We start from the raw sequence: 17,844 nt of genomic DNA, 5'->3' as shown, positions 1-17,844 counted from the left end.
TTATATAGTTCTCACACAGTTATTTGTCATGGATATAACTTTTTTTTTTGCACATGTTTTAATACAGCTTGTTGTAATTAGGGAAACTTCTCATTTCTTCCCAGTATCTGTCTTGGGGCTTCCCCTGCTGAGCACCAAATGCAGCAGGACAGAGTCTGGGCTGTGTTTCTGGGTGCCCAAGCAGGTAGCTCTGACAGAGGCAGTTGATTTTAAAGCTCTTTGAAAACAACTTTTCTTTTGGTATGAACTACAGTTAAAATGCTTTTGTTTACTATGAAATCAATGTCATAAATCCTTAACCTTTTACATAGTCAAAATCCTGTGTTGTAAATATCGCCTGATAAATTCCTAGTTATAAGGATTACAAGACAACAGTGCAACTGTGAGGTGAGATGGATATTTGTATTCATAAGCCATGTGCCTGGTGTGTTAAAAAATTTATGTATTCTTATAGTGGTAGTGGGGGTTTTTAGTGGTAGTTATGCTACACAAGGAGAAAACTAATATCTATGTCCGACTGCTATGTCAGAATGTACAGGCCCCCCCTGCCTAGATGGAGGTTTTGAAGACTCTGTGGGTTATTTGGCACTTTAAACTGGGAAATTTGTTAATACACATCCAAGCAAAATTAATTTCCAGATTACTCTTGCAGGCCAACTTGTGAATATCTGCTGTACATTTCTGCTCCTTGTCAAAGCCTGGTTTAGCAAGACAATCTTAAACAAACACATCTGGTAAACTGATTTCCTGCAGAGCATACCCAGAGGAGGGGCTGAAGGAGTGGCAGTTTCTGTGTTGTTTTTGCTGCTCCCATGCAGTAGTCCAGAGAATCTGCAGAACCAAGAGAAGCCAAAACCAAAATGAGTGAACGGCCTGGGTATGAGCATTCCTTCATCTCAGCTCTCTGACTCAGCCTTCCCTCCATCTGCTTCACACAGTAGATGTCACCTCTTCCCATGGCCTTCTATTTTCTTTTATGCTGTAGATATATTTACCTTCCTTTAAAAATGTATTTTTAAAAATGCAGCAGACTATTGAACCATCAGGCTTCATTAAATTGTGCATGAAATGCAGCAGATAATATTTTTTGTAGAGCCGAAGGCTCATGATGTGCAACTCCAATTAACATCACAAAGTTAAAATGATGAAAATTGTCAGTTGCTTATAAGAGATTAACATATCTTATAAGGTGTTTAAGGAAAACCCTGATACAACTTAAAATACAGAGCTTGTGTAACAAGCCTTTCTAAAAGCTGTGAGTTTAAGTGAATTTTTATTTTAATCTATCCCTAGTTATTTCCTATATCACAGCTGGGTACTGAAGACTAAGTAAAGTGAGAAAATGGGTTAGAATTCTCAAGCAGAGGTAGAAATAGCATTGCACACTTAAGGCATATTTAAAGGGTCTGATTTTTCAGCTAGCAAACATTCAGTTTTTCTGGAAAATGGATATCCTATCTCAAGAGCTCCTGAAAGACTCAGGCTGAGTCTCTGCAGGCTCCCTGCCCATGCTGCTCACAGTTGTGTTCTCAATGGCAGTACAATTGTCTTATGTAACTGCACAGGCTGCAGCACTGCTTTCATTATCAAAGAAGATCCAGTTTCCAGCTGAAAAACAAAGCGTTGTGTACAACCCTGACCAGCTCCTGGCAAGCCTGGACCACGTTCCAAATGAGAGATCACTGCCTGCTTCTTGTCTTTGCCATGTCATAGGGCTTGTTAAATTATAAATCTCTTCTGCTTTAACTGTGATGCCCTCCCCACTTGAATTTGCCATTTTAGTATAAAATATTTAAACCAATAGAGCCACCATGCTATTCTGCTGTTATAACTGCATCCATGTTCTAACATTTACCAGCACAAATGGATCAGAATAAGGAAAATTGCCTCCCTGACCATCACAGTTTTTCCAGTATCCAGATAGATAGAGCAGCTCTTTGTTCTGCTCAGCTGAGTGGTGCTGGAAGCGTGGAGGAGTGGCCCCAAAGGAAGGCTCTTCCAGCCTCTGCTCCCAGCCAGATTCACCTTTACCCTCCCTGGAACAAACTGGTTTTGTTGCTAAGTGCCCTGACACAGTAGGAAAGAGGAAACGAGTGGCTGCTGCCCATTGCTGGCCAAGTCATTGTGTGATGAACTCATCCCCTGTCCCTCCTCCCACTGGGGCATGGCAAAATTACTCTCGCTCCATTTAAATACCTTCACTTCTTCTGTCTAGTCACATTTACTGATACCTCGTTGCCTCTTGCTACAATGGAGGAAGTAGTAACTTTCCACGTGGTGTTTTGTCATCAGGCACGGCTGCTGATGTGGAGAAATCCCTTCTGGGACCTGACCCTTGCCGCTCACCTCTTGATCATCCCACAGGACTGGGTGGGGCTGCTGCTGCGCCGGCTGGGCTCTCTGCTGTAGTAGCTCTCGTACCCTATGGCATCTGCAGCAGGGCAATAGAAAGGAGCTGTTCAATCAGGAAACGCTGTGAGAAAACACTGAACGTGACCTGGGGCTGCTGGAGCAAACTGCAGGGCAGCACCTGTCTGCCCTCACCTGGAACGTGCCTGGGGCAGCTCAGGGGAGCCTGGGGGCTTGACAAAGCCATTCCAGCGGCTGTGAACAGCCACGGCCCTGCTGGCGAGGCACCCTCGGCCTGAGCTGGGGCCTGAGGCCCCATTCCAAGAGCTCTGAGTGCCCTAATGAGGAAGGCAGTTTCCTCCACGGCTGTTTCTTCTATTGCCTCAAAGCTCAGGATCTAAGGGGGCAGAGTATGGCCGCTGAGTGCCCTAAACCGTGCTCATGACAGAATTTGCTGCAGCGCATTTTGTTTCTTCTTTCCTCAGTGTATCCAGTCGGGAATTTTTGTCAGAGCTGGGGAGGTTTCTGAGTGTTATTGCCTGCAGCAATAACGAGCAATTTCCTGGTGTTTGCTTGTGTCTTGCCCCACCTTTCCTACCTCCCCCATCTGCCTCCTGAGAGCTTATTTGCTGTTTACCCAGAGATATTTGGATTTAGGCTGCAGTTCCTTCGCTGTCCCCTATGGTGTCGTTAAGGGTGAAATTCAGACCATTTCCAAGTGTAACTTTCCAGGTGAAACAGTTACAGATGGATTTATTTGCCGTCTCAGAGCTCCCAGGGCAGTTCTTACAGCTGGTGGCCACACAGCCTTTCTGCCTGCTCAGTGTGAGAGCCAAGCAAACCCGAGTGAAGCCTGTGATAGGGTTTTATCTCAGCCCTGATACCAGCAAGTTAAGAAAGACATCAGACTCGGGCTAAAGGTTATGTTGACATTCTCACACTGCATCAGCCAAGATACGAAGCAGAGCAGAAACACGGAGCTAGAGAGTGTGAAGAATCCCTACAAATAAGACTCATAGTAATTAGGGAGTTTTCTGAGCAATTTAAGGGTCTCCTGTTACCCTTCTGCATTGTCACCTTGGTGCAATTTCCAGTCTAGAGGGCATTGTAAGACTGGGTAGGAGAGGAAGTGAGCAAGACCATCAAGAAGGTTTGGTCAGGATGAAGGTCTTCTGCCACACAGTGCAAAATTACACGTGGGTTTCCTCCTGGATTTTGCAAATAATAGCACAGATCAAGAGCTCACCATGTGCTACAGTGCAAACTCATTACCCAGAGCTGTGGAAAAATTAGGATATTGCTTCCAGAACATGTCATCTTCTAGAAGGTGGCAAAAATAAACAACAAAAAAACAAGTCAGGTTTTTCTTTGCCTTTCATAAAGTTCTCAAGGCTTTTTTTTTTTCCACCTAGTTCTTATTAGAAATGACTCTGACATGGCCAAAAGATTTTTGTAGAAATTTCCTAAGTGACTGGAGAATGACAAATCTCAAATAGGGAAAAACCCCCCAAAAACCTAAACCAAAAAAAAAAAAAAAACCAAAAACTAGCTGAGAATTACACATTTCTTAGTATACAGGAGTTGTTTGACACTGATGCAAGGCACGGTTCTCCTTTCTGCCACTGAAAATGTAATTTTTCCTGGGTAAATTCTCCTGTATCAGTGAATTTAAATCTCCTATGTGAAGAATAAACTATAGCAGCAAAATGGCATCCTGTGCAGCAGTATCAATATATTAGTTTTTAAAAATTCCCAAAATCCCAATTTTTAACCACCATAAGAGTGATGGCAAAAAGGCTGAGTGTAAAGCAGGCCTCAGCTCAGTGCTGGGTTAGTGGCAGCACCCAGCTCTGCTGAAGAAGCTCCTGGGGTGCAATTCCTGCCAGCTTTGAGCTCTGCAGCGAAATCAAAGGGGTGGAACTTGTACGAGATAATCATCCCCAGGGATCAGGCCCTCACCCTGCTGATTTTGTACCTGCACAACCGCTAGCATGGCAGGGTTTCGTGCAGCTCTCTTTTGTTGCCGGTGGAAGTACTCGGGTGTGGTTTGTGTCTGGCCATGTGACACATCAGACAGCTCCTTTGCTAAGGAGTGCTTGGAGAACTCCTACCCCGGAGCAGCAGGTTTTCAATTTCTATCTGCTCTTGCCTCATGCTGGGTCGATCCCCATTTCAGACCAGAGGTTTTGAGCACTGAAGTCAAGGAAAAGGCAGCTTTGGCTTGAATGGGCAGAGCCTGTGAACCTGACAGCAGTTCTGTGTGCTGGGACAGAGCCGATTTCATTCAGAATTTCTCCCAGCCAAAGTCTTGGCTTATGCAAACAGCTTCCTGAGAGCAGAAAATTTGTTATTCCCCATTGGGCATGTGGAACAGAAGAGAAAACTGGGTCTTCTCTGTGGTGCAAATGAAGAGGCAGCACCTCTGTCAAGGGGACACTGGGGTGCAGTTATGTGGTAAGATGGCTCTGCCTTGTCACCACTGCAGGAAGCTGAAGTTGCCATTTCTGCAAGGCAATTTGCCACCTCCTTAGTGGTGTCAATTCAGCTGTACTGTGAAATGAGCCTGGCTGCAAAGCCAAAACAAGTTTTTTCTTCCTTGGAGGGTTATTTTTAAGCTGGATCATTCTGCTAGCCCACTTAGAGCGTCACTCAGGCAGCGATGGCAGCACAGTGTGGGGGAAGTGAGCCATGGCAGGTGGGAACAAAAAGTTGGAGCAGAAATTCCTCCAGCTGGTTTCACCTCCAAAGGACATGTACTGCACAAGCCATCTGACAAAATCAGTAGGAATAATTACCTGGAGGTTGTGTTCCTGTCATTTTTGTCTTAATGAAGTAGTCTATGTCTGACTCTACAACACAGTTCTCCAAGCTGACCCGAACCTCTTCATACATCTACAAAACAGAATCCAAGAGTTTAATTTAACTTTTAACATTTCACGTTGAATTAACAAATAATGCTCTTGCAGTAATTGTCCCCTTAAGAAACACTTTATACTTGGTACGTGTCTGACCTGGCTGATCTTTAGCCTGCCCCCCGTTCCAATGTTCTTGTAAACACACCTGCTTGTGCTCTGGATAGTCTTTAAAGAGAGCGGGACAAAGGCAGTCCAGCACTTTGCAATAAAGAAATTAATAGCAGGAAACAACCATTCAAAGTCAAGTCTAGTGTATGCTTTATATCTTCCAGTTTTGAGGCCGTGACTGGATGCCTTTCCTGAAATTGTGTCAGAGCCCAGATATGCTCAGCAGAGTGTTTTGGTAGCAGGAAGCACTCCCCAGCAAACCAAGGAGGACACATGTGGGTGCCACCAAGTGTGACACAGCCCGCCTGCATGCAGACATGCATCTGGATTGCACCTGGGAGAACTGGAGTGAGACATTCCCCTGGAGCCAGCCCAGCAGAGAAGGGCAAGGCAGGCTGTACCTCATCATCCTTCACACACTGCAGGGACAGCTGGTTGCAGTGCACCCACAGCGAGTTCCGCAGGATCGTGATGCGGTCGCACTCCTGCAGCTGGAAGACCTAGAGCCAAACAGGAAACGTGATGCAGCCTTGTGGCACTGAGTTATTGGCTTTGCAGGCTGGGACAGGGCTGGGGATGCAAACCTATTCTGAGGGCACCATGGGTAAAGGATGTTTTTTCAGTTGGTGGAGAAACTACATCTACTGTTTGTGCTCAAAAAATGGTTCTAGTTGGTTGCACCAAATTAAAGTTGCATTTTAGAGATAAAAACAAAGCAGGGGAGAGGAATCCAGATCTGGATTTGACTGCCACCTCTGCTGTTGAGGATTTCAGAGTCAGGGTCCTGTCTGCCCATCACACTGAAATTTGCATGTTTAACAGATCAGTAGAGTACTGGCATGAAAGGGCTGTATTTATGTTAGAGGTAGAGGCAAAACTATCCACCTCTGCCATCTAAAATGTCTCCCTGAACTTTTCTCTTCTGAAAGTACTTGAGGCTCTCTGGACTTGACTCTGCATATCGAAGGTGATTTTTGTGGTAAAGAGAAGGCATTTTTCTGCCTTCAGAGTTACTCTCTTCCTTCATCTGTCTGGCTTCCTCGTGTTGCTGCACTGCTTAGGAAGAAGAAGGGGGCAGAGAGAGAAGTGTGAACGAATTTGGGGGAAGAGGCAGATAAACTCTTTCTTTAAAAACTTTTAAAAAACCAAATCACCCTGATCTCTACGTTGTACTGTTAAAAGTAGAACAGCGTTTTGGTTTTCTATGAGGTGTGAAAATCTCAGATGCTTCCAGCCATCTGTCTCCATCTCTGTTTGCTAGTAATTATGTCCAGAACACCACAAATGTGTACAACATTCAGCAGAACACTCAGTTGGGTATGCTTCCTGCCATCTAATAACTTTCTGAGTAAAGAAACCCAAGAAAAGGAATCTGTCAAGGAAGTAAGCTGCTGTGGGGACTGGTTTCTGAGAGTAAAAGCTTTCAAAGAGAACCTGCAAGGTGGAGAATGAGCATTTCAATGCTCGTTCTGAACAGAAGGGCTGTGGCCATCAAGGCTGCTGAAACAGCACCAGAGCCAGCGGGGAATTTTCCAGGTAAATGGTGTCCTGTCAGGAAATGCAGTTAATCCAAGAGGGAAGTGGAGTGACTCTGGGCTCCAAGCCCTTGTCAGCACCCAGAAAAGCACAGCTGGGTGTTGTGTTTGACACATCCCTCTGCTGCTGAAGAACCGGGGCATTCCATGACAATGTGGCACAGCCCCTGTGACAAAGGCCACCCCAGAGCTGCCACTTGCCAGCCAGCATTTTCAGGCTGTGGCTGTCCAGCACTCAGTTACAGACCCAAGCAACCTGAGCCCTTCCAGATTCCCCACTATGCAGCCACAGGTGTAGGATTTTAAGCTGGTTTTTGAACTAATTGCTAGTTTCAAAAACCCCCAAAGAGTATCAGTTCTCTCTCTACAAGCACTTTAAAAAGAAGGCATGAAAGATGTCCTTGCTTTATGAATGGCTGTTTGGATTAAGCAGTGGGCAGGTCACAAGCTCCGTGAGCTGGCCAGGATTTAGCTACATGGGACAAAAACGAGTGTGAGGTTGTGGAATGCTTCGCTGGTTTGTTGGCTTTCTAAGAAGGGAGAAAATCTGCATCTTTGGAAGACTAAGGCTTGGCATAGTATCTGTGGAAATGTCTGTGCCAGCTGTGGGGCTTTTCAGTCCTCTCAGATAGGGAATATTTAAGAGGAAGCAGAGAACTGGAGATGTATTCTCCTGGCATTTTATTTTATGTGGAAATAAAGCCTGCAACAAGTAAATATAGCAAAATCAAACTTTAGGAGATGGGCAAATACACTTGAAGGATTCCTGTGATCAAATGAGTGGCTGATTGGGATGCCAACCAGTTCCTGTAAATCGTTGCACAAAACTTAATAGCCAAGTGCAAATCAGAGGCTTCTCTACCACTGCCTTTCAGATTATTTCATGGCAGAGGACAAATATTCTTGCAGGTGAATTTAAAGGGCTATGAAACATAAAGAGTGACTGGGGTATGTACCAGCTCATATGTTGCTCCACCTCTCCCACTTCTGCACTTATTCCTCTCCTTTATTTTTACATAGCTATGCTGACCAAGCAAGGAGAATGTCAGTGATGCAGGAGCAGCTATGTCTAAATAAGCCCTAGTTTTTGCAGTAATTTTGCAAAGACATCTGTTGAGACCCCACATAAAGCAAACAGCAAAACCCTTGGGATGATGTTTTAGGCCTTAGACTGAAATCTTCCAATGGGATAAAATAAAGAGTGTGCAAACATCGCTGCAAAAATCAAGGTTTACCTCACAGGTTTTGATATGTTCCTGTTCCCACTCCGTCCTGACCTTATCCAGCTGCTCGATGTTCTGTTTGTAAACGTTCTCTGTAAGCACAGACACAGAACAGAAACCCAACAGTCAGGGAAAAAGTGACACAGCCTTTCTCTCTTTCCTCCTATTGGGCCTTTCCTGTGATTCCTACACTTCAGGCCTGTGCTTTGCTTGAGTATCACAAGACTATGTGAGCTTGGAACTGGTGGGGCACAAAAATTACTGGTTTTTTTTTCTCTGTAGCTATGTACTAGAGTAAGAATTCTCTCTGTATGGTTTGCAGATCAGTTATAAACTTTATGGTTGAGTTAACACAATTCAGAGGTGAAGAGCCTGGACCATGCCCGGGCACCGAGCATCCTTAGGCTCTTTCCATTCCAAGCCAGCCAGGTGAGCCATGTGATTTGGTGTAAGCTATTCCATGAGGAGGGAGGCACAAGCTTGAGCTCCTGAGCCAGCTCAGGTGTGTGCTGGCCTGCCCTGAGCATACACACATTTGTAGCTGGAGATCACTACTGTGCTCATGCTCATGGGGATGGGGGATGAGATTTGGGCTGTCCCGGGACAACTTCAGTGTCTACTGCTTGCTTCAAGAAGAGCTTTTCTTCCCTGGGTGAAGTCCCTAAAGGAAGTCTTCTGTAAATTCTTTAATGCAAGCAGGACACTGGCACTTCCACAAGGGGGAGTGAATGCTGATGACTGTCAGGTTGCTGCTCTTCAGAGGCTTCTTCATTCATATTTGGGTAGGTGACTCTGGGAACTCTGACAGCCTGGGTGATTTGGATGTGTTCCATCAAAATCCTGTGCTGGCAGGTCTTTGCTGAGAAGACTCATAGTTCAAACAGCAAAGAGCATCACCTGCTTCATTTGCTGCATCTCTGCACTGCTTGGCTTTGTTCTGGCTCTGAAAAAGGAAAAGAAACACCCCAAATTAACTTCTGACATATTTTTGCTTCTGCCCCAGTTCTTTGTGCTGCTTGCTCTCTCTTCCCCTCTAGAGGAAAGGCTCTAATTTGCAAGCCCTTCCTGGCTGTCCCCCCTTTATGCACAGTTCTGCTGAATGTGTGCTATGGAGAAGGGACCAGAATTTCCCAGGTGCAGCCACAGGTGCAATGACTTCAAGGGAAAGCTTTCCATTCAGACATCCGTGCCAGAGGAGCTCAGAGCCAGCGTGATCCAGACTGAAGCTGTGCCTGCTGGCTGAGCTGTTTTTTCTCAATTGTTTGATGTGCTTTTCTAATAGATATTTATAAGCAGAAATAAATGGCAGTTAAAATTCTTCATCTTTCAAGCTCCTCATGTAATACTCAGATGAAAAGCACAAAGCTTTTAAAATACTTTGGAAATGCCAGATTATTTTCCATAACAACTCAGAAGCCTAAAAGCGAAATTCACTCTCAGTAGAAGTTCTCTGTTTTAAAAACCTGCAGCTTTTAGCAGATGAGAAAGCAGCCATCACTGACAGGTCTGTACTCGCAGGTCCTTCTGCACAGATGGGGATGACAGCACAGTCATGCACTGCTCTAGACATCAGTGTAATACATTCTTCCACCCTGCCCTTGAAGACAAGGCTCAGGTAGAGGTTCTTAGGATCACATTCCTCATCACAGCTGGCTGGGAAACGTGTACTAAGCTGGGAACAGAAGTTTCATTCTTATTTGCTTCCTGGCCCAAACTGTTTCCAAATACTGAGCAGGATTAAACAGCTTGTCAGCTGCCTCTGTGCATCCCCAACGTGCTGGCATGTTTGGGGAAGAAATGGCAACAGAGCACCCTGGGATCCTTCTGCATGAAAGGCTGGGTCAGGTTTAGCTGCCATTGAAGCTGTGAAATGTTCTGGTGTCATTTTGGCAGGGCCTGGATTCCATCCCCTCTTTGCAGCTAAGCTGCAGGGCTTTGCTTATCAAAGATTAGGGAATGCTGGAAATAAAATATAAAGTTCTGATGCTGTTTTTAGAGTCTGCACACCACCACCCCTCCGCTCCTTGAGATGATTTTTGATCCTTTTTGCTTACACTGCACTGATTTTTATCGAGCCAAAGGGAGTTCATTTATTTTGTTTTCTCCATCTGTTTCACTGTAAAATGTTCCCATTAAAAGTTAGTGAATTGTCAGCTGCAAGTATCAAGACGATGCAATGAAGGACTGCAGTGCCTTCATTTCCAGCAATTTATTTTTGAGTCTGTAAATTTAGTTGAAATTAAACTCACCATGAGGAGAGAAATGTTGAGGAAAAACATGCATTTTAATGTAAGATGCTACACCTACTAAGTGTAAGAGACCTAAAGGCAAAACTAACTGCATGACATATTTTTGACTCATTTCTTTTTTGTAATGAGTAATTTCAGAGAAAAATCTCATTCAGCTTCCTTTCAGGATTCATAGAGCAATTGGATCACAGGCTGGGATAAATTAATTCAATAACTTAGTCCCTTCCCAGAGGATTCTTTGGGGTTAATTTCAAGGCAAAGCCCCTGGCATCCTGTAGAATGGATTGGTTTTTGTATTCTCTTGTACCTGGAGAAGGTAAAGCCCCATTTTTCCCCTGGACAGCATTTCATCTCAGGTACCTTTTCTGTTTGCTTTGGGTTGCCTGCGGCGCTGGTGCGTTCAAAGGACTGCTCAGCCTCATCCGCCTCCCTGCACTTCTGCTCGTAGGTCTTCTTGGACTGGGTGCAAATGAGATCAAACGTCAGGGTCTGCCTGGGGCAGCAGGGCTGCCTTCCCCCCACACTGTGATGTTCCAGCCACTTCCTCCTTTGCAGTCTGGGGCAGCAAATCGGTGCCCAGTGTGGGCAATAGAAAAAAATCCCAAAGGCACCGCAGGGAGGCAGAAAAATAGAACTGAAACACTGGAATAGGGGCTGACAGCACAAATTGTATCCTTTTCCTGCAGCCCTGCAATTGTTTGCTTTGTATAACTGCAACTCCCTGCAGGGGTCAGGAATGCACAGGCTGCTCTACCACCACTGGTGCATCAGGCATTTGCCCAGGAGCCATGGAGAGATGAATTTGGGAGCCCACATTCCCGGGGTGGCCGCGGGGTGCGTTGTCATGTGTTGCCTTGGCCGTTGCTCCAAGCCGTGAGGCAGAGCCAGCACCCCATAGTCAACAGTCTTGGTGTAGTTCTCAGAAAAAAGAGAAACCTTTGTTTGCACTTAGAACCATCACATTTCAAAAAAAAAAAAAAAATCATTAGTACACTTCCAGCTGTAGCACTGACATGTCTGCAGCTACTTTCCTTTAGAGGCAGCTGCCCATTGGAAACCAAACCCAGCTGCCTGTAGTTTCTGTACCTGCAAGCTTTCCAGATGGAGAGGATTCCTCCTGCCTTCAAGATTCCCTCACTGTTCTTAAAATTGTACTGACACACACTGAAAAATTACATTTACTCCTCTAAGTACCCTTGCCTAGAGAGAATGAAATCCTGTTTGACCTGGGGCACCGTTCATCCTGTATTAACCTTCTGGAGACTTTTCAGGGAAGATCAGCTTTCTCCTCACAGCAGGAACGACATCTTCCCTCCCTCACACACACTCTTGCACACTCACACGGCTTTGACCTTTCTTTAACTAGAGGTACAGGTGACACAGATTCTACTGGAGCCAGTTTGCATCAGGAAAGCTGCCCAAGCCCTCCCTGCTTACCTCCATTGTTTTCTTATAATGGGACAGTTTGCTCTTTTGCATCCGCTCCATTGCAGACTCGTACTGTAAGAAACACACACAAGTCAGCATTTCTTCCTTTGGACTTCTTCCTCCCCTTTCCAGCAGCAGGATTAGGAAAACCATAATCAGGGCCTTTCTATGAGCCACCTCCCTCTGGGCAAAATTATTTCACTCTGCTTTTATAAATGACAGGTTTCTAAGTGAAACAGAGAGCATCAAAGTGCCAGGTAAAAAAATAATCCCAGATAATTCTGCTTCAGTGGTTTCCATTAATAGTAGAGAGGACGTAGATCTTAATTTTCTTCTTTGCTTTTTTTTTGTTGTTGTTTTTTTGTTTTGTTTTGTTTGGGTTTTTTGGGTGGGTTTTTTTTTTGTTTTTGGGGTTTTTGGTTTTGTTTTTTTTTTTTTGTTTTTGTTTTTGGTTTGTTGGTTTGTTTTTTTTGTTTGTTTGTTTTTGTTTTCTTAAGGAGATTAAACACTGCAGCACCCAGTCACAGTGGGCTCTGCCAGCAGAGCTCCTTTGCTACTGCCAGAGCTTGATGCCACTGTCTCACCCACATGAGCACAGGTAGTTGTCCATTTTCAATCCAAACAATTCCTGTCTCTTTTATATTCCACTGCTTCTGGCAACTTTATGCTCAGTGTGATTTGATTTCCATGCTGGAGTGATCTGGGCAGTGTTGGAAGGATAGTGCTGGATTCTCTTTCATGGTTTTAGTTGTGATATGCCCAGCTTTTTGTGACAACGAGATATGCTCCTACTGGCAGGGGATGGCTTTCTTCAGGGGAACTTTTGGTCCTTTAATCTTTACATTCTGCTCAAGCAAAACTCTCTCCAGGGCTACCCAGATGCTTGTTTCACACTGGGCACAGTCCTGAGACAGCTACAGTGCAACACAAATCACAGCATTTTGGGAGGTTACCAAAGCTGCTGACACCATCCAGCATGTCTAATGCTGGCTTCCTCACAGCCACATGCTGGACAGAGAAAAAAGCTTATCTAAGACTCCAAAGCAGTTTTTCCCTTTTTTTTTTCCCAGGCCCCTCTAACTGTTCCCAGTCAAGTTACAGGCTTATAGTTCTCAGCAGGAGGGAGCCTCTCTGCACATCCCAGTGGCAAAGGGAATGGGGGACAAACACTGATGAACCTGGTGCCCACTGTCTGTCTTTTAATGCCTCATTTGCTTCATCAGGTCACTGTCAACCTCAAATCTCAGTAGCAGCACTGGTTTCACCCGCTTTCATATTCAGAATTCTTTGCTATTCCAAGTTCCTGTGTGTCAGGGGCTTGTAGACACACGATTTTTGTGGCACTGGTTATATGCATTTTCACCTGTTTAAAATTAGCAAAGAAAGGAATATTTATTTTACTCCTCCATCACTCAGTGCTGTCAGAGTGAAGGGATGGTCCTGTCTTTGTCTTCAGCCCCACAGACCCGGAGAAGGTGTGAGAGTTGTCACTGCTGTCTCTATTGAGAGCTATTTTTCAAGAGACTTAGGGCTTGATGAGGTCATAGGGGATGCAATGGCCTTAAATATACTCAATTTTTTTATTATACAACATCAACTAGATGCTACTTATTCCATGTATTTGGAATTCAGCATATATTGCTGTTGCATTCAGCATGACATTAATTTGCTTTCATGTTCTTAAACATTTGTGTTACGCCTTTATTTAGTGTGGGAGATTGTGCAGGGTCATATCAAAGAAAACCATTAGCAAGGGTATAAAAAAGAGAAAAGGAAAGATTAAGTTCTTACAGAAATAATAATAACAGCATCTGCAGTTACACCAGAGAGAGTAAAAGGGACTAAAGCCTCTGGCTTCTGAGTTCAGAGCACTGCTTTATTTCCAGCTGGGTTCAGAAAGAGATTTTTGTCCCACAGTCTCATCTACAGAGGGAGCAGGGCATGCTGGTAATGCTTTATGATCTTTTGCCTATGGCTGGAGACAGGTCGTCAGCAGGGCCCATTGACCCAATCTCTTTCAACATTTCTCTAGCTTCTCACCTTTTTTCTTTGCTCCTTCTGCCTTTCTCGGAACTCCTCTATTCCTTTCAGTTCTTCCTTCAGCATTACTGCCAGCTGGATATGAGAGTTTCCAACACTTTCAATTTCTAAAGCAAATCAAAATTCAGATTGAGTCAGTGGGAAGGTCTCTAAAGATAAAGTCACATTTTTTAGGAGATGTTTCTGTGACGTGACTGCCTTATGAGTTGTCACAAGCAGGCCAGCCTTAAAAATGGTCTCCCTTGTGTTTCTGCATGCACTGACATTGCTGAGGGTACAAGAACAGAGTGAGTGCGTTTCTTCATGGCCCCATTTAGCCCAGCTGCCCCCTTCCTTTGAGACTGAGGGTCAGGAGTTGTGCAGAGGGAGGGAAGGAGCTCTGGCCTCCATCATCCATCTACATGTGCTTTGCCCTGGCTGTGCTGCTGAGCTGTCACTGCTCTTGGGAGCTGCTGCCAGCAGTGGCCAGTCATTAGATGAGGCTGCATGCTGAGAATTTCCAAGGATCAGCCAAGATGGATTGAATTTCAGAGCACCTGGCTGTTGCTGTTTGAAATGGCTGGGAACTGCTCTGCATTTGTCAGCTTCAGTGCCTCTGAAATGGAACCCTGCATTTTCCAGAAATGCTGAACTCCCCTACCCAGGCCCTAAAAATATCTCAGTCCAGCAGCTGCTTTTCAAGAGGGAGTTTTGGTGTAAACAGCAGGTGCCAGTGTCCAGGTACAGTGTCCTATTGGCTCTCATGTGCTGCATTTTGTGTGTGTGAAAGGGTTTCATTGAGCCTTGGGCACATTTAGGCATCTTTTTTCTCCCCTCTTTACACTACAGGCTGTGACAGAAAAGCTGGGAATGGTGTGGGGAACAGGATGGACACATTGAGTGCCTGTGTTTCCCAGGTCAGAAGGGAACAAGGAAATACTTACGTTGCTTGAGCATCTCAAATGCTTCCTTCAGTGTACTGTGGGGCAGAAACAAGACACTTTATTAGTATTGGCTTCTAAGGGTGCGTTGGGAATCCAGGGAAAAAAAACTTTCCCTCATAACCTCAAAGACCCACACAGAGATAAAACCTTAATGGTCTCGTAATAAAAGCTGACCATGCTAACAAGCACAATAACATCAATCTGTTACCATCAGGAAACACAATAAAATGCTCCATGAAGCAGGGAATTGCACCACTCCTTCTGTGCACCCTCAGTCGCACTGTGTTTGTGACCGTGAACGTTTGCAGCCCTTTCTCTCGTCTTGCACCTCGCAGGTAGAAAGGAAGGAAACGCCGCCGGCCGGGAGGAATTGGGGATTTTGGAGCAGTAGCCTGAAGGGTGGAGCGAAACCCGAAGGGCGAAGTCACCTGAAGGGTGGAGCGCTGCGTGCGGCCCCGTTCCTGTCCTCGGTGCCCGGTCCTGAGCCGCAGCAGCGCCCGCACCGCGTCTGCCGAGCACCCCCGGGCACCGCTCCTGCCCCATCCCTGCCCCGGGCACCGCTCCTGCCCCATCCCTGCCCTGGGCACTGCCCTGCCCGATCCCTGCCCCGGGCACCGCTCCTGTCCCATCACTCCTCTGAGCACTGCCCTGCCCCATCCCTGCCCCGGGCACTGCCCTGCCCCATCCCTGCCTCGGGCACCGCTCCTGCCCCATCCCTGCCCTGAGCACTGCCCTGCCCGATCCCTGCCCCGGGCACCGCTCCTGTCCCATCCCTGCCCTGAGCACTGCCCTGCCCGATCCCTGCCCCGGGCACTGCCCTGCCCGATCCCTGCCCCGGGCACCGCTCCTGCCCCATCCCTGCCCCGGGCACCGCTCCTGCCCCATCCCTCCCCTGGGCACTGCCCTGTCCCATCCCTGCCCCGGGCACCGCTCCTGCCCCATCCCTCCCCTGGGCACTGCCCTGTCCCATCCCTGCCCCGGGCACCGCTCCTGCCCCATCCCTGCCCCGGGCACCGCTCCTGCCCCATCCCTGCCCTGAGCACTGCCCTGCCCCATCCCTGCCCCGGGCACTGCCCTGCCCCATCCCTGCCCTGGGCACTGCCCTGTCCCATCCCTGCCCTGGGCACTGCCCTGCCCGATCCCTGCCCCGGGCACCGCTCCTGCCCCATCCCTGCCCCGGGCACTGCCCTGCCCCATCCCTGCCCTGAGCACTGCCCTGCCCCATCCCTCCCCCGGGCACCGCTCCTGTCCCATCCCTCCTCTATTCACCGCTCCTGTCCCATCCCTCCTCTATTCACTGCTCCTGCCCCATCCCTCCCCCGGGCACCGCTCCTGTCCCATCCCTCCTCTATTCACTGCTCCTGTCCCATCCCTCCTCTATTCACCGCTCCTGCCCCATCCCTCCTCTATTCACCACTCCTGTCCCATCCCTCCTCTATTCACCGCTCCTGTCCCATCCCTCCTCTATTCACTGCCCTGTCCCATCCCTCCTCTATTCACCGCTCCTGTCCCATCCCTCCTCTATTCACCGCTCCTGCCCCATCCCTTCCCTGCCGCACCGCTCCGCACGGAGCTGCTGGATGCAGCCCCACGGCTCCACGACGGGGACACGAGAGGCAACCACAGACTTATGCCCTGTCTTTGGCTGGGGCAGAGTCCAGCACTAGAAGGCACCAGAGATACCAGCAGAGAAGTGATGAGAGAACACAAGGTGTGCAAAAGGCATTTTCAACTTAATAAATTCCTCTAGCTCTGAATGTGCAGGCTGGCAGGACGTTTGCATACACAGAAGCCAGGGCTGGGATGTGACTGGGAAGCTTTTCAGATCTAGAAATGATCTCTTCAAGCCCCAGAGTGTGTTGTTCCTGGAAGGAATCAGTTCTGGGCTCTCCATGGAGCCCTGGTCTGCCCCAGGCAGAGCCCAGGGAAGAGCTGGTGAATGAAGAGCCCCAAATCTCCCCAGCTACTTGGAGAGCCCAGGAGAGGCTGCTATCTCTTCCCAGCCATGAGCACCCACAGCTGGGCAGGGAAATCTGCATCTCTTGGGCCATTGGGAGCCCTGCCTAATTGCCCTGTGTTCATTTAGGCTGGACATCTGTTTGCTGATCAAACATTCTCCCAGCAGTGAGGCTGCCTTGCCAGGCATAAGAAATATGCAAAATGAGGGGAAAGGTTGGGCCTGTCCTCAGCAAAAACTGCCTGGAAACCCATTGTAGAAATACAAGGAAAAGACTTTCAGACAGAAAAGAAGAGCTGTTTGACTTTTTTTCATATTTCAATTAGATTGTGGTGAATCTCCTGAAATAAGCCAGGGAGAACATTCTAGATTGAGTATTTTTAAGTGTTTTCCCAACAGTACTTACACATCTGAAGTTTATTTTGTAAAAATTTTGTCTGGTGTGAAATTTTGATAGAAACTAAATTTTCACACCACAAAGGAAACAAGCAGTATTAGTTTCAGCTAATTAAAAGCTTGACATTAAAAGACAAGTTGGATATCAGCAGCATAGATAGCTTTTTCTAATGGATTATTTTGAAAAAATAAATATATACAAGGAATAAAATTTTCTTTTCCAGTCAGTAATTCCCAATAGGAGGTGGGGAATGTGCTAACAACTTCATGCCTCAAACAGGTAAATACTGGAATTTAAAAAAACAGAGGGCAGTCGAAAACTGGACATACTGTTTGCATTCTATGTTCATTTCTCTTTCTCAGAGATTTTTTCCCCTTTGTTGTTGGTGATTCAAGTTATGCAAAAACTGGCAAAATTGCTGTAGTGGATAATGAAAAATAGCACTTTCTCAGTATATATCAAGGACAAAAGCAATTTGCTGCTTTTTTGGTTTCCAGGCTCCTGAGCTCCCGGAGCAGTTCACAGCCACAAGCCACCCATGGAGCTGCTCTCCTTTCGCTGGCTCTCTGTAAGGCCAAGGGGGTCTCTGGTGCAATAATGCATCTGGCTGGGACCCAAAGAGGGATCAATTTCTCCCCTGCATGGTCTCTAATGGCCTTTTCAGAAATCTCTGGCCTTTTCTTCCTTGTATGAAGGATTTGTCCAGCCAATTCCATAGCT

General features: G+C 46.7%; 1 protein-coding gene across 2 annotated transcripts in view; it reads right to left on the bottom strand.

Annotated features, from left to right (window-relative positions):
* The window catches only part of PSTPIP1 (proline-serine-threonine phosphatase interacting protein 1), a 55,793-nt gene that overhangs the window by 4,126 nt on the left and 33,823 nt on the right, over window positions 1–17,844 (bottom strand). For both annotated transcript variants that reach the window (XM_053954695.1, XM_053954696.1), the window contains 10 exons: window positions 14,771–14,805; window positions 13,848–13,954; window positions 11,817–11,879; window positions 10,740–10,838; window positions 9,028–9,073; window positions 8,143–8,222; window positions 5,774–5,872; window positions 5,145–5,241; window positions 2,347–2,431; window positions 761–831 (listed from right to left, as the gene is read on the bottom strand). In XM_053954695.1, the coding sequence (XP_053810670.1) occupies window positions 761–831; window positions 2,347–2,431; window positions 5,145–5,241; window positions 5,774–5,872; window positions 8,143–8,222; window positions 9,028–9,073; window positions 10,740–10,838; window positions 11,817–11,879; window positions 13,848–13,954; window positions 14,771–14,805 (782 nt within the window). The remainder of the gene's footprint in view (window positions 1–760; window positions 832–2,346; window positions 2,432–5,144; window positions 5,242–5,773; window positions 5,873–8,142; window positions 8,223–9,027; window positions 9,074–10,739; window positions 10,839–11,816; window positions 11,880–13,847; window positions 13,955–14,770; window positions 14,806–17,844) is intronic.

Source organism: Vidua chalybeata, chromosome 13 (assembly GCF_026979565.1).
Source record: "Vidua chalybeata isolate OUT-0048 chromosome 13, bVidCha1 merged haplotype, whole genome shotgun sequence".
Classification (NCBI taxonomy): domain Eukaryota; kingdom Metazoa; phylum Chordata; class Aves; order Passeriformes; family Viduidae; genus Vidua; species Vidua chalybeata.
Note: the sequence above shows the minus strand (reverse complement) of the source record. Positions and strands in the feature narration are given on the sequence as shown.